The sequence below is a fragment of the Notamacropus eugenii genome, chromosome 5, assembly GCF_028372415.1.
Source record: "Notamacropus eugenii isolate mMacEug1 chromosome 5, mMacEug1.pri_v2, whole genome shotgun sequence".
Classification (NCBI taxonomy): domain Eukaryota; kingdom Metazoa; phylum Chordata; class Mammalia; order Diprotodontia; family Macropodidae; genus Notamacropus; species Notamacropus eugenii.
Genome location: NC_092876.1, coordinates 74,715,815 through 74,737,263, shown reverse-complemented (window position 1 = coordinate 74,737,263; position 21,449 = coordinate 74,715,815). Strand labels below are relative to the sequence as shown.

General features: G+C 44.4%; 3 protein-coding genes across 11 annotated transcripts in view; 2 read left to right on the top strand and 1 right to left on the bottom strand.

Annotated features, from left to right (window-relative positions):
- The window catches only part of ZMYND12 (zinc finger MYND-type containing 12), a 28,771-nt gene extending 21,690 nt beyond the window's left edge, over positions 1–7,081 (bottom strand). The window contains exon 1 of one of the 2 annotated variants that reach the window (XM_072609739.1): positions 6,116–7,081. In XM_072609739.1, the coding sequence (XP_072465840.1) occupies positions 6,116–6,225 (110 nt within the window). In that variant the 5' untranslated portion in view covers positions 6,226–7,081. The remainder of the gene's footprint in view (positions 1–6,115) is intronic. The other variant, XM_072609738.1, reaches the window with a different exon arrangement.
- A 115-nt stretch (positions 7,082–7,196) lies between these two features.
- PPCS (phosphopantothenoylcysteine synthetase) lies at positions 7,197–18,875 on the top strand. Of its 2 annotated transcripts, none has more exons than XM_072609741.1 (3): positions 7,197–7,744; positions 8,172–8,275; positions 13,364–18,875. In XM_072609741.1, the coding sequence occupies exons 1-3, from the start codon at positions 7,228–7,230 to the stop codon at positions 13,685–13,687; spliced, it is 945 nt and encodes a 314-aa protein (XP_072465842.1). In that variant the 5' UTR covers positions 7,197–7,227; the 3' UTR covers positions 13,688–18,875. The 2 variants fall into 2 exon arrangements, with proteins under 2 accessions (XP_072465842.1, XP_072465843.1); XM_072609742.1 differs by lacking the exon at positions 7,197–7,744 and adding an exon at positions 7,758–8,035.
- A 955-nt stretch (positions 18,876–19,830) lies between these two features.
- The window catches only part of CCDC30 (coiled-coil domain containing 30), a 165,877-nt gene continuing 164,258 nt past the window's right edge, over positions 19,831–21,449 (top strand). For 6 of the 7 annotated variants that reach the window (XR_011967154.1, XM_072609736.1, XM_072609732.1 and 3 more), the window contains exon 1: positions 19,864–20,667. Coding sequence is in view for 5 of the 7 variants with exons in the window: in XM_072609736.1 (XP_072465837.1) it covers positions 20,650–20,667 (18 nt within the window). In the remaining 2 variants the exon portion in view is untranslated. Of the gene's footprint in view, positions 20,668–21,449 lie in introns of all 7 variants that reach the window. The other variant, XM_072609733.1, reaches the window with a different exon arrangement.

The window sequence follows — 21,449 nt, the reverse complement described above, 5'->3', positions numbered from 1 at the left end:
AGCAGGGACTTTAGGCATTTGTCCACATTTTACAGATGAGCAAGCTGAGGCTGGCCTGACTGCACAGGAGGCATGCCGTCCACTACCTCTTGGCCGTCTCAGAGTTGCCAGGTGACCTGGGAGCCCTACGTTCTAATCAGGCTGTATGCATCCCTTCTGAGGCTCAGAGTCCTCTTCTGTAAAATGAGGGCATTTGGGGAACAAGATGATTGCGAAGGTCTCCTCCAGATCGAAAATGCTATAATTTTGTAACATGGGAAACCTTACACTGCCCCCTGCTGGCCACTCTCTCCCCTCTTTCCCAATGCCCAACGTGTTTAAGTTCAATAACATTGCTATGAAGAAAGCCTCCATGATGCCATGATTCAGATGGTGGAGGTGGCATGGAGAAAGAGGGAGGGGCACATAGAAGCATCAGTTCTAGATACTGCCTCTCCACAACGAATTACCAAATTGAATTTAACTTGGTGTATTTAACTTGGAAAGGACAAGATCCTCTATGAAAAACATGCTTTGGTGCCTCATTATAGTATGGAGGGCACCATGAATTCTCCAGGGCTATGCCCAAAGAACAAAAGTTCTGGCAATGAGTCATGAAGACTTCTGATCCACATCTGGCAAAACATTTTATGCCTATGGCCTGAGGACCAGCCATGCTAAGCGTGGAACCAAGGTGCCTCAAGCCCTAGAACACAGTCTGTGAGCATTTGGGAGGCTGTGGTCTGCGTCATAAAGAAAGAAACTAAGCCAACACAATTTTGGATCTTTGGAGTTGGAAAGCAGGATGGAAGCAGCTAACTGTGCCAAAGCACTGCTACATCCTTCACCTCCTCCCCCTATCCCAAATTACCACTCAGATCTTTTGTACTGTTATCCTGTATTTGAAAAGCAGTGGGTTTTGTTGCTTTGGGTTTTGAGGTTATAGAGTTGTTTAAAGTTGAAATGAGTTCATCTTTTTTTAATGGCAGAACAAAGAATTGCAGATAACTCACTTCTAGTTGACCTTAGTTTAGAATTCTCTTTTACTTCTCCCCATTTCACTTCTGTCCACTGTCCCTTCAATACTCAAATAATTCTCATAATCCTTCCATATCAGAGGGGTCCTTGGAGGTTATCATCACCCTCTCATTGAACAAATGAGATAATGAGGCCCAGAGAGATTAAAGGACTTGCCCAGGGTCATAGAATAAATGGCAGAAACAGTATTTACAATGGGATTCTCTCATTCTAAGGCTACATGGATCCCAACACTAATTGAGAATAGGCTTACCCTGTGGCATGTCTCCTATGTCCTTTTCCAATGTTGGCTGCTTCTTTTCTCTCACTGCTTCTGAATCATGAATATTGTCTTTACAAATTTATCTCATCAAATTGTCACAATGTGTGAAACTCTCCTAGACAACCTGGTGGTATAGTGGATAGAGTGATAGGCCTCAAGAAGATTTGGATTCAAATCTGGCTTCAGACACTTAATAGCTGTTGAAGCAAGTTAACCTGTCTGCCTCAGTTTCCTCAGCTGTAAGGTGGGGATAATAATATGGCACCTAACTTGTAAGGTTGTTGTGAGCATCAAATGAGACTCTATTTGTAGAGTACCTCGTACATAGTAGGTATGTGATACAAATGCTTATCCCCCAACCTCTCCCTCCTTCACAGGACCAGGAAAAAGAGTTGCCTGCTATACTTCTTGCTTCCCATTCTAAATTCCATGCTCTCCCTCATTCAGCAAAATCTTCTCCACTGAAGTTCATTCAGCCCAACTATATGGAGCTGTCATCTGTGTACCTCTAGATCAGGTATTAAATATACAATTGTGGGCCCTGCCCCCAGAAACATTCCTGAGTGTGAATGAACTACATTAAAATGTAATTGGGAAATATTTAACAAAATAAATAGCAATATAACAGATAATATTACGTTTTAAAAGTAAGTCACTGTGATGGTAGGGATCCTTACGTGTGGATTTGTGTCCTCCATTTCTGTTTGTATTTGATACCACTGGGCTAGATGATACAACATTTAAGTTGATTAGAAACTAAGTGAATGATTGGACCCAAACAGTGGTAGGTTATTCAACTTAACTCAAGGAACTTTTATTAAATGTTTATTATGTACAAGGCACTGTGCCAGATGCTAAGACAAAGACAAAACTAAAACAAGTCCTATCCTCAAGGAGTAAACAGTCACTTAGGAGATTTGACACGGATGTGTGTAAGATAGAGGTAATCTGAGTGGGAAGGCTAGCAGCAACCAGGGGGAGTCAGGTAGGGGGTTTCAACCAGGAGAGCTCACCTGAGTTACACCTCAAAGCAAGCTAAAGATTCTATGCAGTAGAGGTGAGGAAGACATGTACTGAAGGCATGCAGATGAAAGATGGAGTACTGAGTTCAGGGACAGCTTTGACAGACACCTTGAGTGCATGAAAGGGAGTAATATGAAATAAAACTCTAGAGGGAGGCTGGAACCAGGTTATAGAATGCTTTAAATGCCAGTTTGAGGAGTTTCCATTTTAAGTCAGAGGCTTAAGCATGCACATTTATGAACAAGGGAAAAGACATCAATCAATCAATATTGCCATGTAGAGGCAGCTAGGTGGTGAAGTGGAGATGATGCAGTGATTGGACCTGGACCCCTAAAAGGAAAAGACCATGTCTTTGAAAGCAACCCATTCTCACACAGCCTAGTCCTTGATGCCTTCCCCAAGGCATCTGGTCCAGCCTGGCCCACCTAGATACTCAATAATTCTTTTAACAGCCCTTTCACTGTGGTGCTCTGACCACCTAACTCCTTTCATTATCTGCCCCTGGCTACTTACCACTCCTTAAAACCATCAAGATCTTTTCACTGACTCTTTTTCCCTGTTTGTAAATAAGTATCAGTCTCATCCTCATCAAATTTGCAGATTCACTAGGAACTCTGCCCACCATGCCAGTGTTACAATAAACTTCTACTTTGACTGAAAGAAGGCTTGAGTGGTTGAATTCTTTCTAGGTGGAACCCTGTATTCTGACATTTTGGGGTTCTGAGCACCCCAAACCACAACAAAATGATGGGCCTGGAGCCAGGAAGACTCATCTTCCTGAGTTCAAATCTGGTCTCAGACATTTACTGTGTGACCCTAGTCAAGTCATTTCACCCTGTTTACCTCAGTTTTATCATATGTCAAATGAGCCGGAGAAGGAAATGGCAAACAACTCCAGTATCTTTGCCAAGGAAACCCCAAATGGAGTCACAAACAAGTTGGAAATAACTGAACAAGTATGTTATGCACTATGCTAAGTGGTAGGGATACAAAAAGAGGCAAAAGATGGTCCCTACCCTCTAGAGCTAATGGGGAAGACAAAAAGTAAATGAAAATATACAAACACACTACATAGAGAATAAATAGGAAATAATTAACAGAAGGCACTAGGATTAAGAGGAGTTGAGAAAGCCTTGCTGCAAAAGATGGGATTTTAGTTGTAATTTAAAGGAAGCTAGGGAGGTCAGTAGTCAGAGCAGAGGAAGAGCTTTCCAGGCATGGGGGACAGACAAAGAAAATGTCCAGAGCTAAGAGAGCGAGTGTTTTGTTTTTGAAAGAGTCAGGAGGCTAGTTGTCACTGGATCAAAGATTATGTGTCCAGGAGTAAGGTGTAAGACTAGAAAGGTAGGAGGGGGAAAAGTTATGAAAGGTTTTGAATGTCAGACAGACTATTTTGCATTTGTTTCTGGAAGCAATAGGGAGTCGTGGAATTTATTGAAGGAGGAGAGAGGGAGGAGAGACATAACACTTGTGTTTTAGGAAATCATTTTGATAGCTGAATGGAGGATGGATTGGAGTAGGGAGAAAATTGAGGCAGGCTAACCCACTAGAAGGCTATTGCAGTTTTCAGTTTCCAAGGCATGAGGTGATGAAGGCCTATACCAGCCAGGTGGCAGTGTCCAAGGAGGGAAGGGGGTGTATTTCAAAGATGTTACAACAATGAAATTGACAGGCCTTGGCAATAGCTGGAAAATGGGGTGTGAGAAAACATGACGAGTCCAAGGATCTGTAAAATAGAAGGCAAGGTTCTCAGCAGAGAGGATGGGAAGGAAGAGCCATGGGAGTTTGAAGAGGGCTGAAAAGGTTTGGAAGAGCTACTATGCAGAGTGAGATTGTGAGTTGATAAAGGAAAAATAGAAAGATTGTCTAGCAACAGTTAAGGTCCCAGACCCAGTCAGAATGGTTGAGTGACTTCCTCCTCCTTCATTCAGCAGCATGTGTGTAGAAGCAAAGGTAGTAAATGGTGGGAGTGAATCAAGGCTGAGGCTTGGCAGGGCATAATCAGCAATATGAAGGAAGACTTAAGATTCAATAGAGGAGGACAGTGGAGAGGTGAGTCACCAAGGAGTCAAGATAGTTAAGAGAGAGCAACTAGTTCAGGGGAGATGGTCTGGGACAGAACTGAGAGGTCAAGGGACTGGAGGTCCTGCTGAGGACAAAGAGTAGGGTTTTATAGGGGAACATAGAGACAAAGAAAGCCAGTAGGTTATGGTTGGCTTTCTTGAACATGGAGGTAGTAAATTTAGGTTGTGACTATCTTGGTGTGTGGCTAAGGTAGAGTAGAGGAATAGCTTTTGAGAAGCTGAAGAATTGGATGGTTAGAGTATTTTCTGGAGAGTCAATATTTATGTTAAAGATTCCTAGTATAAGAGCTGGAGGACAGAAAAATTGTGAGCCATGTACAGAACTCATTGAGGAAGGAAGGAGAGTAAGGGGGGGCAGGAGGTGTAGACAACAGCTATCAGGATTTTGATTGAGTGGCAGATATCAAGAACATGATCCTCAAAGGAAGAGAGGTTATTGACTGATAAAGGTAGGGGGAGAACCTCAAAGTGGCAATGGGGAGCAAGGAGTATTTTAATTCCCCTACCTCTACCAGTGTAGAGGTGAAGGTACAACCAGTTCTGAAAAAGGCAGACAATGAGGTTTTGTTATGGGAAGCCAGATTTCAGTAACAGCTAATAGATGAAAGGAATAAGAAAAAGATATAGGATGAAAAGATATTGTCTATATAGAATAGACAGGCATTCCAGATAGTATAGCAGAAGGACTGACTTGTGTTTCAGGTGGGAGTGGGTAGGAATAAGGAATCAGGTAATAGGGGAGATGAGGAATGAGTGTTTGTATAAAGGTATACAGAGGTTCAGGATCACTGGAATGTGAAGGGTATGACCAGGTGTGAAACTGTTCATCACTGAATGGAGGGCACAATTCCTCTTTCCAAGAGAAGCTAGAGATGGGGCTGGAGGCAAGTATGATTAGTATGATATGGGAGGTCCTGCTTCATTATCCCCATCATACTTGTGCCTTATGGAGTTTATTTTTGCAGGTGGATTAAGGGTGTTTTTGAGAAATGAGAGACTGGAAGGAGATTAATTAGGACTCTATTGTAATAGTCTGGAGATGTGTTCTAAAAGAGAATACAGAGAATAGTGCAGTGGTAGAGTACTAAAGTCTCTCTCTCTCTCTCTCCATGTGCTTCACCTATACCCACATTTATTTATTTGTGTAGAAAATGAGCCCCAGAAAAGGGAGGCAAGTGTTTTGCCCAGGATCTCTGGCTCTAAACAGAACCAGGTTTTTCTGACTGCCAAGTCCTAGGAGAGGAGTCAGCTTGAGAGGAAATTGTGGGTGAGGTAAAAAAGAGTTGGACTTGGATTTGAAAGGCTACCACTGACAACTAGGTGGCCCAGTGGGCAGCCCCAGTGGGACTTGGCGTCAGGACTTGGAATCCTACCTCAGACACTAGCTGTGTGACCTTGGGCAAGTCGCTTAATTTCTGTCTCAGTTCTCCCATCTGTAAAATGAGGACAATAGCTCCTATCTCCCAGGGTTCTTTTCAGGGTCAAATAAATTAACATATATAAGGGCTCTGTAAACCTTCAAGCGCTATCTTTGGGGCTGACCCTGGTTCTCCAGGAGGTGGGGGTGAGGGAAGGGCTGGAGACAGAGGCAAGGCACCTTGGCACAGCAGGTTTGGAGTCTGAAGATCTGGGCTTAAATCTTGCCTCGGCAGTAGCGGGGTGTTCCTTTCCCACCCTCCCAGTGCCTCAGTCTCCCCGCCTGCACACGGAGGGGGCCAGGCATCCTCACCAATAATAGGTGACTGTGCAGGCCCCACACACTCGCTCGGCGGTGGCATCGCACACCTCGCACTTCAGTTTCCGCCCCTTGGGCACTGCCAGCGGGTAGATCTCGTTCATGGTTCCGGTACCACAGTGCCACAGCCTGCGCGTCCGTTGCCAGGAAATGGAGAGAGCGGTTGCCGAGAACTACAAACCTCGGCCCGCCCCTACTTCCCGTCACGTGAAGGGCAACTCCCAATCCAAGGCTTAAATGGGCAGGGCTTCAAGTGAGCACGCGCTCTATGCAGACATGCGCAGCTGGGCCCAAGGCAGCAGAGGGCGCTCTCGGGCTGCTGTGTCCGCTTCTCTCTCCACGTGCGTCCAGGGAAAGCCATGGTTTCCGATCGAGGTTCCCGGCTCTTCGGTCCGGGTCATGCTTCTCGCTCTTCCCTTAGGACCTTGAACGAGTCCCTTCCCCTCCCTGTGCCATCATTTCCTCTGTCAAATGAAGGGGTTGGCCCGGTTCATCTGCTTTCACTCCCACGAACCTTGTTAACTAGAGTTGCACGGTGTCCAGAAGAGTTAAGGGGCCGGTTGATCTAGGGACGTTAGGCCTGAAGGAAAGAAGACTCAGAGGGGAAATCCAATATCCGAAGGGCTGTCATGTGAAGGAGGGATTCGACTGGCCCCGTTTGGTTCCGGAAGGCAGAACCAGGAGTAGTGGACGTAGGCTTGAGGTGATTCTAAACATTTAGAGCTATCCAAAAGTAGGATAGGCCGGGGCTGCCTGGAGAGATAGTGAGCTTCCTATCCCGGAGGTATGTTATGGAGGGAGGAGTCTTTTCCAGTTCTCTTCCGTCCTGGCAGGAAAGCAGCCGAGAAACGAGCTTGGGTCCGAGAACAGACGACCCACGGTCTTTATAACAAGTGACGGGAGAGTGGGAGGGGACCCCGGCTCCCGCGGCCGCCCCTGACTCTCGGGCCGCCTGCGGCTCCTCTCTAGACGCCGTAGCGCAGCCGCGCCGCCGTTGCTAGGCGACAGAGGCGGCTCCGGGCTCCTCCCCCTCGGCGGCTGCGCAGTAGCCGGGCTTCAGGCTGATTGGCAGCGGCGGCGCAGGCCCGGTGAGAGCATCGGCACCGATGGCGGAAGCGAGTCTGGGCGCCGAGTTCCCGGAGCCTCCCGGCTTGGCGCGGAGCGCCGAGCTCATGCGGCACTTCGCCGCGCGGCTGGGCGCGCAGGGCCGGCGGGTGGTGCTCATCACGTCGGGCGGCACCAAGGTGCCCCTGGAGGCGCGCCCCGTGCGCTTCCTGGACAACTTCAGCAGCGGGCGGCGCGGCGCGGCCTCGGCCGAGAGCTTCCTGCGCGCCGGCTACGGCGTGCTGTTCCTGCACCGCGCGCGCTCCGCCTTCCCCTTCGCGCACCACTTCCCGCCGCAGACCTGGCTCGCGGCTCTGCGGCCGTCGCGGGGCGCGACCGAGGGCCCCGGAGGCCGCCTGGTCTTGGAGGCCGAGGCCGCTGCGCTGCCGGGCTTCGCCGCCGCCCTGCGCAGCTACCAGGAGGCCGCCGACGCCGGCACCTTCCTGGCGGTGGAGTTCACCACCCTGAACGACTACCTGCACCTGCTCCTGGCCGCGGCCCAGGCGCTCAGCCCGCTCGGTGCGTGGGGAAGATGGCATGGCGAGCCGGCCTCCCCCGTGACCTTGACTCCCCGGCCCTCCCGGTGACCTTGACTCCCCGGCCCAGGAGCCGCCCCCTGCCCTGCCCCTCCCGGAGCCGCTGGAGGGTGCCTTGCATAATAATATAATAACAAACAGCTAACATGTATGTAGCCCTTACTAGGGGCCAAGCACTGCGCTAAGCTCTCTCCAGGTACTCCCTAAGTGGATCCCCCAGCAGCCCTGGGAGGTGGGTGCTGCTGCCACCCTCATTTTAGAGATGAGCAAACAGGTAAATCGGCCTGCCCGGGGTCACATAACTAATAGGTGTCCGAAGCAGAATTTGAACTCACGTCTTGACGTCCCGCCCCGCCCCCCCCAAGGTCCGGCCTTTTATCCACGTGCTTCGTCACTGTTTTTCTTTGCAGGCTCCTCTGCAATGTTTTACCTTGCAGCTGCTGTGTCGGATTTCTATGTGCCTGCCTCTGAAATGCCTGAGCATAAGATCCAGTCCTCTGCAGGCCCTTTGCAGGTGCGTACGATCCCGTCTAGATTTGTGGTCCCCTAGGTTTAAAGCATGCACCAGCTTGTTCTTTGTTTGAATTAGGCCTTTCTGTGGTCAGACTGTGATATGTAAGTCGAACCAGTGTGGTCCAGGTTGCTCATGAATCTAGAGGCTGCTAGATTAGAACTGGAGGGGACCTGCGGGTTTTGAATTACCCAAGTAAAATCCATAAATTAAAAACCCTGTTGATCAGATACATAATAACCTTTGCCAATGGTTCTGCAGAAATTGTGTGTATGTGAAGATGCCTGGATATATAATCACAGTATTGCAGCTGTGGGGCACAGTGAAGTTTATCTAATCCAAGCCCTCGGTGATATCTTTCCCTCTTTCCTTATTTCTTTAGAGGGGCAGGTGGGTGGTGCAGTGGATAGAGCACCAGTGCAGAAGTCAGGAGTTCAAATATCACCTCAGACATTTGACACTCACTAGCTGTGTGACCTTGGGCAAGTCACTTAATCCCAACTGCCTCATCCTGGGTCACCTCCAGTCATCCTGATGAATATCTGGTCACTGAATTCAGATGGCTCTGGAGGAGAAGTGAGGCTGGTGACCTGCACAACTCTCCCTCACTCAAAAGAAAGTCAAGTGCAAGTCATGTCATCATTTCTCTGATGGCGTGGTCTTCGTCAAGGAAGGACAAACACACATTTCTTTAGTGAACCTTGGCCTGCCCTTCTTTGTTTCCTTTTCAGATCAAATACCTCTTTCTCCAACCCTAATAGCAGAACACCTTTATATAAATACTTCAAGAATCTGCAGTGTCATCTTTATGACATCCTTTCTTATATGTAGATGACAACCCGTCCAAGTTCCGTCCACAGAATTACTGTAACTAAAAAATGAATTTTGCCAACCTAGTAATAAGGCTGACCGAACATAGCTAGATTGGGGTTCTTGGATGTCAGATAGCTTGTTCATTGCCAGAAATGTAATGGGAATCCTTTCCTGCTTCATGGGACCTGCCTGAGCTTGTATTCCACTAACAGCCTTTCAAAACCCAGGTTTCAAAACCTGTCAAAACCTTGATGCTGTTCAGAAGTAATTAATCAAACTAATGAACTTAACCAGGTTTTAGAAGTTCAGGTCTTTGACTCAATTTTCTCTTAGCGCTGATGTCCAATGATAAGAAAAGCTGTGTTCTAGATAACTTTATTAGAGATCTAGGGCTCCCATATCAATCCTTTGGGCTTTCCAGCAATCTTTTATTAATTCTGATGGGATTCCATGGGGAACAGGACTAAGGGGACAAGGTTAAGTAGTAGACCCCTGATTTACATACTTATTCCTTATCTGCCCTGCTGCTCCTTCATGAATCTGTCCTGGACTCTAAAATAAACTCTTTATTGAAATCAAGACTGTATATTATATTGGTCCATATTAGGCATATATTTCCTTTAAATCTGGCTTATATAAAGTTCAAGTGCCATTTGTAATAAGTGGAACTTCTAATAATATAAGTATCTATTTTGGACGGCTCATGTTAGGTGCATGGTCTGTGTTCAGATTAGGAAGAATTTTGTCTATTCTTTTTGTGTAGATATCTTCCTTCCCAAGCTTTAAATAAATTTACATGTCAGAATTAGAGAAGAATTTTCAGTCAGATAGCATTTATTAAGCGCCTACTGTGTATGTCCCAGGCATTACAACTGACCTTTCTATCATATCAAAGTAATTTTTGCATATTCTTCCTGGTTATCAGTTTCCTCAGTGGTAGAATAAAAGGTACAGGAGGGAAAGGGAATGAGCATTTATATAGCACTTGCTGTATAGCGCTGTGCTTAGTACTTTTCTTCTCCCACAGCTGTCATCTGTAATACGCCTAAAGGACCCTGACATTTTTATTTCATCTGTCTGCCAAATCTCACTTTTAGTGACTGTTGGGAATGTTGTGGCTGTTGACAATATTTTAAAGCCCATTCTCCCTCTTTTCCTTCCTCCATGCCCTTCAAGTAGTGTGCCAACTATTGGGGTAGGTCATTATGGTTACAGAGTCAGAAATGAAACATTTCAGCCCTCAAGAAACCTGAGTTCCATTTTGGGGGAAGACAGCATGTATGACATACGTACATGATACATATATAAGTCCAAACAAAGTAACTTTGGCACCAGCAGCCAGGGGGATCTGGGAAAGTCTCACATAACAAGTGGCATTTCAGCAGATATTTGAAGGAAATTTGTGAGTTGTTAGTGTCTTCCCTGTCTCAGGGACAGGCAGCCAATTTGGCTGGACCAAAGATTGCGTGGGAAGGAGGAATGTATGATAAGGAAGAAAAGAAAAATTGGAGTAAAGTTGTGAAAGGCTTTAAAAAGTATCAAATGAAGGTGTTTGTACTTGATTCTAAAGAGCTATTGGAGTTTTTCTCTCAAGCAGGAGAGTAACATGGTGTGAGGTCTGTGGTTAAGGAATATTTTGGCAGCTGTGTGGAGGATGGATTGGAAAAGGAAGGGACTTGGAACAGAGAATCCAATTAAGAGGCTATTGCAAGAGTCTGGCTTGCTAAGACTAAGAAGGCTAAGGGCTGGACTAAAATGACGACTGTGTGAGTAGACAGGAAGAGGGGGCTGAGGGAGGGCGGGGTGAACCTGGCTGCCAGTGTTGGGAACCTTTATTAGAAAAGAGGTGTATGTAAAGGGAAAGATGTTGAGTTTGAGATACCTGTTATTGTTCAGCCACGTCCAGCTCTTCATGACCCCAGAGTTTTCTTGGCCACATCAGATGCTGGGGTGCTTTGCCATTTCCTTCTCCAGCTCATTTTACAGATGAGGGAACTGAGGCAAATAGGGTTAAGTGACTTGCCCAGGGTCACACACTAGTAAGTGTCTGAGACTCAATTTGAATTCAGGAAGAGGAGTCTTCCTGACTCCAGGCCTGGCACTCTGTGCACTGTGATGCCACCTAGCAGCCTACAGGATATAGATTTCAAAATGATGATCCATCAAGTGATGATGTAGGATTGGAAATTTGGTGGAAGGAATACTACTAGATCTTTGTGCTATCTGGGAGTCATCCACATGTAAATGATCATTGAACTCATGGTTCCTGGTGGTGCTTTTGGCAGTGCTGAGTAGGACACAAGTGCTTAATTCGAAATAGAATAAGTACCTTAGTTCTTGAAAAGGTGATTGGTTGCTTATAGAGGGAGCCATGAGCTAAATTTGAATGCTAGCATGAAGTCTGCCATGATCTCTGTATTTAATCTATCCTTAAGATCTTGAGATTTGGCAGATCCTGCCTGGAAAAGCTCTTGGTAATTTAGTATGGCTGTAGAACAGACACCAGGCCTGTCATCCAAGGACCAGTCTGACTATGCTTACAGAGTCATCACTAGGTTAGATTCTACGTGATGAATGTTTTCTCATGTGTAACTCATGAAGACTACATCAGGGATATTTAGATATGTCAGTAGCAAGAGTAGTTGCACTAGCAAAATCACAAATCTTTCAAGTAATAGTCTACATAATAGTACTATTCTTTTCTTTTGAATATTGGCCATATTGTCTATTTTTTGAAATGACCCCCTATGATATTAAAGAGCAGTTAAGTTTAGGGAATCATGTTCTTTGACAGGTTTAAAATTCAGTCCAATCCACATATATTTAGAAAGCACCCTCTATTCAAGTCAGAATGTTCAGCGTTACGGATATGAAGATAAATGGAAAACTGTCTCTGCCCTGTATAATTTTACATACCACAGAGGTGTATTCCACATGCCAACATAAATTGATACACGTTAACAGAAGAATGAGGGAAAGTGCATTTACAACTAAGGGGATTAGGAAAGCCTTTCCAGAGAAGATAGCGCACAGTGGGAGCCTTGATGTACAGTTTCTTCAAAGACTTACGGGTAGGAAATGATACTGAACTCAGGGAACTGCTGTTGGACCAGTTTAGATAAAACTTTGCTTCCTAAACCTTAAAATACTTTTAGCAAACTTAAAGGGAATCGTGTATTTAAAGAGCATATATTGCTGTTTCATGTAGATGCTGGTAAAGTAAAAAGATTCTCAATTAAAAATAGAAATTTAATGTACTTTAAATTCTTCAGGAAAAGCTTAGTTAGGCAACAATGTCCATCTTGAAGTTGCTACTTCATATTTTTATACTTATAAATATACTTATACATATACTTTATACTTCATACTTTTATAAGTGGAAATTTTGAGGTTATCTTGGACATAGCCACTCTTTAAATTAAAGAAATGAAAGAATGATTGTACTAGAAGAGAGGTTAAAACATTACTGATATTCATTTTATTTCCCACATACTCTTAGAAGGACCTGCCAAAAACATTGGTGTATTGATCAGTTTTCTGTAGTTTGTAAAACTAGATTAGAATACAAAGGTGAAAGTCTGGATAAATATAATAATGGAACCTTTCTAACAGACTGGTGCTGGGGAACAGGAGTAACACCTATTGAATGTGTAACCTTCCCTTGTATCAGGCTCATACTGACATAGGCTTCAAGGAACATAATTGAGCCCACAGACCATCAGCATCTTCGCAGTATACAATATCATAAGAGTTCTATTAAGTTTTTTCAACTAGACATTCCAACAGCTGCATGTTGAAAGAATGCTGTTCTGATTTCAGTCTAAAGGGGAGATGATCAACAAACCTGAACAGATATTCAGGTGCAGATTAGCCATTTAAGCTGACAAAAACATGACCATATATCTGCCAGCCCTTAATGTTCTCATGTGACCTTATGCTCTTAAGATTATTTCCATTTCTCTTCAAATCTTACTGTAATTTTGGGGATACTGATCAGAAAACCATTCCCCCCCCCTAGAAATACATAGATGAGACCAATAGATGAGCTACCTCATTTAAATGATTATAGTCTAGAAGGGATTCACACACTGGGTGAGGGTGAGGCTAGATGCCCTTGAAAGTCTCATCCAGTTTTAAGGATCTCTGAGATTGGTAGTGCCTTTAGGAACGGGAACATGGTAAGAAACCTCATTCCAGGCTCCCTTGGTTACTGTTGACAGAGACCTTTTATGTGAACTTTTTTTTCTCCTGGTGTTAAAGCCTTCTTTTCCATTGCAGATAACAATGAAGATGGTGCCAAAAATGCTTTCTCCTCTTGTTAAAGATTGGGCTCCCAAGGCATTTGTAATTTCCTTTAAGTTGGAGACAGACCCCTCGCTTGTAATTGATCATGCCCGAAAGGCTCTGGAGACTTATTGTCATCAGGTTGTGGTGGCCAATATCCTTGAATCTCGGAGGTCCCATGTGGTTATTGTAACTAAAGACTCAGAAACACAGTTGTCTCTTTCTGACGAAGAAATGGGAAAAGGTATGGAAATAGAAGAAAAGATTGTGAGTAACCTACAGTCTCGACACATGGCTTTTATAAATGAGGAAAACTGAGGCAAATAGTTTGTCTCCCAAATCTGAAGCTTGAATCAGAGGGTGGTACAGAAAAAAATGAAAATATCTTTTGCCTCCCCAAAGAAAAGGAAAATCTGTAGGTAGGTGAAAAGAATGTTGGAATAGAAAGGGAATATTTAATTTCAAAACCGTTTGGTTTTTGTCTTTTAGTGGTATTTGATGCTTATTAAAAATGAAAATGAAGGCAGACCAGTTCTGGTTTTATAAAAACTTACTACTTCAAATGGAAAAAGGAATAAAGGGGATATAGTTCTCATTTTCTGTATAGAATAATTTACTGCAAGCTAAATAACAATCTCAACAAAAAAAAAGTCAAGGAAGGAATAAAAACCCAAATTAAAAAAATTCCAAACTTTTAATATTTTGATTAAAACATGTCCATGTACATAAACTTTAACAAAGTAAATTTTTTTGGTCTTTGTTCTCTTTTAGTGTCTTCCATCTCTGTACTTAAAGTTTTGTTGCTTTTTAAGTATAATCCTAATAGCTATTAATATTTATTATATTAAATTGAGATGAAATAGCATCATATATCCATCAAAAATTGACAAAAAAAATTATAAAACTATTGACACAGCTGTAGAAAAACAATTAAATTGTTGATAGAGCTGTTTGCTCTTTCCATATTTCTTTGATTCTCTAATTGACCCTCTCTGGGAAAACAATAGTCTCCATGATTCTGCCATTTTCCATTTGGATAAAGAGGAGATTTTCAGTTAAAGTACAGTTACTTTAAAGTACTTCCACATCAAGATTTTCTCCATTGAGGTTTTGATATATCAGGGATTGGCATAAGAAATTAAATGGGAATTTGGGGGGAGTTTTGTAGAAGCCAGTAGATGACACAGAGCCTATAACCAAATACTTAACCCAAATTTTACAATAAGGTACTGTAGATACCCCATAAAAGAAAAAGAAAATATTTAGACTTCTCTGCTATGAAGCTTGTTTAGTAAAGCTGTGATGTGAAAATTCCCCAATTATTGGACCTTTTTATTCTGAAAGTACTGTTTTCTCTGCCTGAATCCAGGAATGAGTACAATGCCTCAAAAGCTGTTGATGCTTTGTGTTCAATGTGTTTTGCCATCTTCCACAGACACTGTTAACCAGCCTGGTGGGTAAGGGTCATCTGCCTTGGCCTTACCAGGCTGCTGTGATATCAGTGCCCTTGGTGGAATTATACTTTAAGGATCCTTTAGCTTCAACCACCACATGCTGGAGTGGCCAGGGAGGAGGGGAGCCCCTATTAAAATCATGAGGCTTTGGCCTGGGCCCTAAGTGGGCCCAGAGCAGAGGTTTGTTTCAGATCATCAGACTTCAGAGGTAAAGCATTCAGTATGCAGTCTATCTCACAGTAGTAGTCCAAAGTGGAAGGCTCTCAGAAACCTGAAGGGATTGAGGGAGTCTGAAGCTATTGCTTTGATTTATATATTAGAAAATTGAGACTTCCATGAGAGGGTATATAAATAAAGTGTATTTTTTTCTTTTAATTCAATTTTAATTGCAAAGCAGGATGAACAATCATCTCTTAACAGTGGTTATACATTTAGCCAATGATGTCAAAAGAATTTAGTGTTTACCAGCTCTGATGATCTCTCCATCCCTTCCCACTTCACCCTCCATTAAAAAGTTGGGAATGACTGGAGAACCTGGAATTCTTCTGGTTGCATCTGTGCCTGATCAAAACTGCACTGTGGGCTAAAAGCAGGAAAAGATAGTTCATTCATTCAGCAGATATTAATCAGAGCTGAGAGACATTGTGTGCTGACTAGAGAGAGCTGGTTTCTAATCTTGCCTCTGACACACACACAGTTTGTGGTTTGGGGCAAATTATTTCATCTCTCAGCACCCTGGGCAAGACTCCAAGAATATTTGCAGAGAAGGTGGAGGACATTCAGTCAGGTGCTCCCTCAGCCAGTGAAATCAGGTACAAATTTTTTTTTTTTAATTGAGCACCTACCATATGCAAGGCTTGTATAATATAGGTTGGAGAGAACCTAAAGCCTAGTAGAAAAGAAAAGTTGTGATGTCAAAGTGTATCGAGGCACAAAATGGGGTGATTTCAATAGAGGGACTACTGGCTAGGTGGGGACTTCATAACAAGTTAGTTACAGGTTCTTAAGCTGCTGTTACAGGAGGGAAGGACAGCACATTTCAGGCCAGCATCCTCTTCTCTCTAGACCAGTGTGGGTCAGTAGTGAATGCTCCTACTCCTTCTATATATCTAATTTAAGTCTTAATTTGCCTGTGTTGCCCACTTTGTTAGCACAAGAATTAGAGGACCATTTCTGCTCACTCCTTCCAAAGTAGAATTTTAACCCAGACTCTTAAAAAGTGAAGGCAGGCTCGTTAATTTTTACATTTTAAATTTGCTTGAGGTTGCAAAAGCTTTCGCGTAATTAAACCATGATTGCTTGGAACCTTAGCGTTACTTCTTGGAACCTTGGAAAGGACCTTAAAGATGAGCCAGCCCAAACCTCTCATTGTACAGATCAGGAAACTGAGACCTAGAAAGGAGAAGAAACAGTGTTAATGTCAGATCCCCTAATTCATACTTCAATGTTTTGTCTGTGCTGGTGGCCTCCCTTAAGCTTTTATTGAGCTCTCTGAGGGGATGACTCCTGAAATTCTAAGACCTGCAGATGTAAAACCCTTCCTCAGTAATGTAGGCATGCACTTTCTTTGCCTTTGTTTCAACTCAGTCCTGCTTGGTTGCCATCACCTCCAGGAAGCCTTTCCTGAACCCTGTCCTATTCTAACAAGACTTCCTTCTTGGACTTTGCATAGAACTTTGCACCTCTATTATGCACTTTGGTGTAATGGTTGTGTGTTGTAATTAATTACCTGTGTCATCTACCTGCTAAACTCTGGTCATAAAATCTGAGTGTGAGTCTTGGCTCTGATACTTTCATTTTGTGACCCTGGGCAAGTGACTGAACCCCTATGTGCCTGAGTTTCCTCTTTTTTAAAATGGGGATGATATTTGTATTACCTACCTCACAGGGTTGTTGTGAGGAAAGCCCTTTGTAAATCTTAGATCATGATGTAAATTATTATTCTAATTATGCACAGCACTATATTCTCTGTGGAGCTAGGAAAGAACCCCTTGGAGTATCCCCTGAGCACACTCATAGATTTTCTTCCCCTGTCTGGGACTTAGCCACCTTGCAAGTATTTATTAAGCAGCTACTCTGTGCCAGGCACTGTTCCAGGTCTTGGGGATACCAATATTAAAATGAAAGTTTCACTCCTTTAGGAGCCTTTTATTCTGTGGAGGAAACAACATTTGTACATGTAAGAAAATAAAAGCTATAAACTGAGTAGTTGGATGGTACACCAATTGCTGTTGCAGATAAGGGAGAATTTTGAGGGGAGCTGGGGAGTCTAAGTGGGAGTGAAAGGGGAGTGCATTCCAGGTGGGAGTGAGAACCTTTGCAAGGCCAAGTTCAGACTTCCAAGGAGCCAATGACCCTCACCAGGAGTTTCCATAACCAAAGGGCCTTTGGTTCCTCCCATTGTTTGCTCTCCCATCCCTTTTCCATCCACTCTACTAGAACTATCTCATACCAACTCCTCCAACTGATCCTTTCCACACCTTATAGGCTAACATTCTTCCCATGAGGCTGTTTGCTGGTCACAGTTCTATGAAACCAACTCCTGAGCATCCCTGTTCTCTCTCCTCTTCCTAGTAATTACTATATAATCCCCACCAGCTCTGACCCAACCACCTCTTGGTAATCTCCTGCCTATTTACCAAAGGAGCAAGCAAGGCCAGGAAAAAGATTGGTAGGAGACCCAGAGTTACTACCACACCTTGATCCAGATGGATTACACTGCTGTAGCTGTCCCTCTCTGCCTTCTCCTCCTATGCAATTTCTTCCCATAATCTTATGTATTAATCCAGTGTGCACCCAGAGCACTAGAGGCCTTTCTGTGTTAGGTTCTTCCTTCTGTAGTATATTTGCTTATTTGACAAGGATGTTGCTTGTACCCAGAACCATACAGTGTCATAGTTGGAAAGGACTCTGATGAATCATACTTGAAAAAAAACTCCATGCAAAACCTGCCCCTCTAGTGGTCAGCCAGCCTTTCTTGGAGACCTCCAATGAGACGGAATTTGGTGCCACTGTCAGAAGTGGCCCATTCCATTTTGGGATAGCTCTGTTACGGAAACAATTTCTGTTTGCAATGCCTAAATTTGCCTTTCAATGTCTACTTGCTGCTCCTAGTTCTGACCTCTGGAACAAGTCAAATCCCTGTTGTAAGTAAGAGTGCTTAAAGTACTTCAGAACAGCTATTATGATCCCCAAAGCCTTCTCTTCAAGATAACCAGTTTCATATTAAGTGCCTACTGTGTGCAACTCACCTTTATAATTCTTTACATCTCCTGCTGATCTTGTTCCCGACATCTCAACTCTTCCACTTAAATCCAACATCATTCCTGTCCTGTGTTGTCTAAACTTTTTTTCTACTATTTTTCCATTCTGTAGCTAGATCCGTATCCAACACTCCCATGGTAACAGAAACAATAAGGCAGAATATCAGTAGTTTAATTTGTTTTTAAGACAGTTGAAAAAACTAGGCCTTATCATTGTATTGGATAATTGGTTTGTAATAATGCTTATCACACACATGGTGCTGCTGTATTTATGCTACAAGTACAGCATAAACTGTTGGAGAAATAGTTAAAACATGTTTGAAAGGACCAATTTGGATTTTGGTTTTTAGGAAGATTCAAAGAACTTAGTAAATGTTAGTTGAATGAGTGAATGTATTAGCTCCATAATGGCCTAGAAAAGTCAGTCTGGTCCAGGTGGCAACTGGTTTGCGAAGTCCAAAGTGGATTGTACCTCAACAGACAGGCAGATTGGTGTCTGTCTCTAGGTGGTTTTGTAGGAATCCTACCTGATGAACAGTCAAGGGACCAGTAGTCCAGATGTGAAGGCACCCAACCTTTAAAATGCCATATAAACAATATCCTTTCAATGTCACAAGAACTTTGTAATGCTGATGTGGTAGAGCTATCTAGCTTTCCATTGAATGGCAGAATTCTTGTTCTATTACTATAACCCACACTTGTTATCAAAACTTTCCCATGTCATGTGGATGATACATATATGCCTTGTTTTATCTGAATCTAATAAATAAATGCCTTTGAGATTTGAAAGTGTACGTATTTTTATTTTCCATATCAGACACTTCAGTAAGAACTAATTACCCAAGACAATCAGGCTTTTTACTATTACTGGAAATAAAAGGGGGTGGGGGGACGGGTTCCCCAGTGGGTCACCAGACAGTTTTATATTTCTATCCATTTCATCGGTCATCATGGCCAGTTCATCTCCGGAGGGCCAGCCTTCCCCTGGTCAGTATGTCCTTAGCCAACCTTCCCATCTTGTCACCCACCGACTTGAAATCATGCCATCCAGGCTGTGCTTCAAGGTACGGATTCTTATAAACCCCTTAAGGCACTTCATGGGGACATGAGGAGAGTTCCAACCCCGTCTCTGCCACTTACTACCTTGGGCAGGTCACAACCAGCCTGGGCATCCGTCAAAATGAGAGGTTGGATTAGAAACGGGGGCTGTGAACGTTCATCCCTGAATCCTATCACCTTAAAACCCTTCCAAAACCTCCCCAAGTCCGCGAGCCCGGATCGTGTCCCCCTCCCCCGGTAAGCCTCCCGGGCTCCACCCACGAGGGAACAAAGACCGGGGCCCTTGGGCCCAACCTCTCTCGCCTCCCCTCCCCGTGGCAGTGGTCTGTGCCTTCACCCCCACCACAAGATCCCTCCTTCTAAGGTCAATGGTACGCTCCGTAACCATGGCGATCGCCAGCCGAGCCCGGCCTGGAGCGGTTGCCATGACTCCCGCAGAGCCCGCCGGCCGCTGCAGCTAGGAGTCGCCGACCTGCCCCCGGGGAGTCTGCCGGACTTCGGCGAGGGAGGGGCTTTTCGGCCTTTCCGCTGAACCAGACCCGCTCGCAGCCTGGACAGCCGGGAGAGGGAGCTGCCTTCTCTATCTCTTCCCCTTTCTTTCCCCCACTTCCACCCTTTCTCCAGCTCCCTACTCCCAAGCCCCCTCCCCCACCTGGCGGAGTGAATGAGTGCGTGAGGAGAGGCCTTCCAGGCTGCAGGGGCGAGCGTGCGTCCGTGCCCGAGCCGTGCGTGCGCGTGCCCCCAGCTCTGTGCGCGCACGAGCCCCGAGCCTGCACGTGCCCCAGCTCTGTGTGCGCGCGCCCCGAGACCGCGCGTGCCCTGGGCTCTGTGTCTGCGCGCGTGCCCTGAGACCTGTGTCTGCGCGCGCGCCCGGCACCTCTCCGGGCACGCGGGGTTTTCCTCGGCCTGGGTGGGCTGGAAGCAGTGGGGCCGCCCTTACTGCCTCCCCGCGGAGGTGGGCGGAAGCCGTGCAAGGCGAGGTCCTCGGGGGGGCCCTAGGTTCTCTGTCCACGGCTGCACAGACGGACTCGCTTGTCTAGCAAGCCGGGCTCCCGCAGCCGCTTTGTCCCCGTCGTGGCCCCAGAAGACATCTCGCCTTCTGCATTTTTTCCAGGACACGGCTTTGTCCGTACGAAACTGTCTAATTGACGTCTTTTATTTTTAGTCATTTCCTGAATCTCTCCTTCCCTCCCCCCACCCCCCATCCTGCCTTCTCCTTGTTGAACCCTCCGGGATCAGTTTCCTCATATGTAAAATGAAGTAGGACTAGCTGGGGTTTTGATCTATTGGGGCTTTTCCCCCACCTCTCCTGGGCCATAGCGCACTTTCAATGTTCATTCCTAGAGCCCCAACCCCTAAATCTCCTAGATTGTCTCACTGTGCTTTTCTGCTGCTCTGCTGCGGGGTAGCCTTTATTTCCCATTTCCCCAGGATTGTTTGAAACAATGTATCTATTACTCTGCACTATCCTGGGGATGCTGTGTTGGGTAAACTAGAAACTGAAATGGACAAGTCTACCTTGGTAAATACGAACGTTAAATTACATCAAGTCAAATGTGTTAGAGAAATATAGAAAAATGACTGCATTTTCTTGTTATTTAGAACGTGTATTAAGAACTAAGTTTACTCCTGTATGAGTTGCTTATGCAGAATGGGGTGTTTACTTAATTTTAAATGCTCTTTTCATCATATAACATTCCGGCTTTCGACTGGATTTAGAATTATCTGAAAGAGAATTGAAGCTAAGGGATAAAGCCTATGTTTAGTAATAATTAAACTTTATGTTTACTCTTAGAGACTAACCTTACTCTCAGTGAACCAAGAGAGAAACTAATAGGAGAAGTGTCAGAAAATGTATTCTTCTGGGCAAGATAGCTCTATTGAATCTAAGCCAGGTCGATTTTGGTGGGGTTAGTAAGGATACAGGGGATTTGACTAGTTAGGAAACACAAAAAGTGCATCCTTGAAGTTTGTTAGAACCTTAATATGTAACCTTCACAGACCAAGGACTTACTGGTTTTTGGAAGTACATTTAAAAACAATTATTCTAGTTTCTTTAGACTAGTTTTCAGAAAATTGACAACCTGGTTATTTTAGTTTACAGAGTCCATTGTAATAGATACCTCTGAAGTTATGCTGAATTTCAGCCAAGTTTATGTGAAAAAAAATTAAATGTTGGTTTTTGCAGTTTTCTCTTAATCTTAGATCAGAGAAGGAAACTTTCCTGCTTTTTCAGTTTTCAAATAAAATGTTAATCATTTGCAAGTTGAAGTAGCTGGAGTATGTAAGAGTATTGAAATCTCA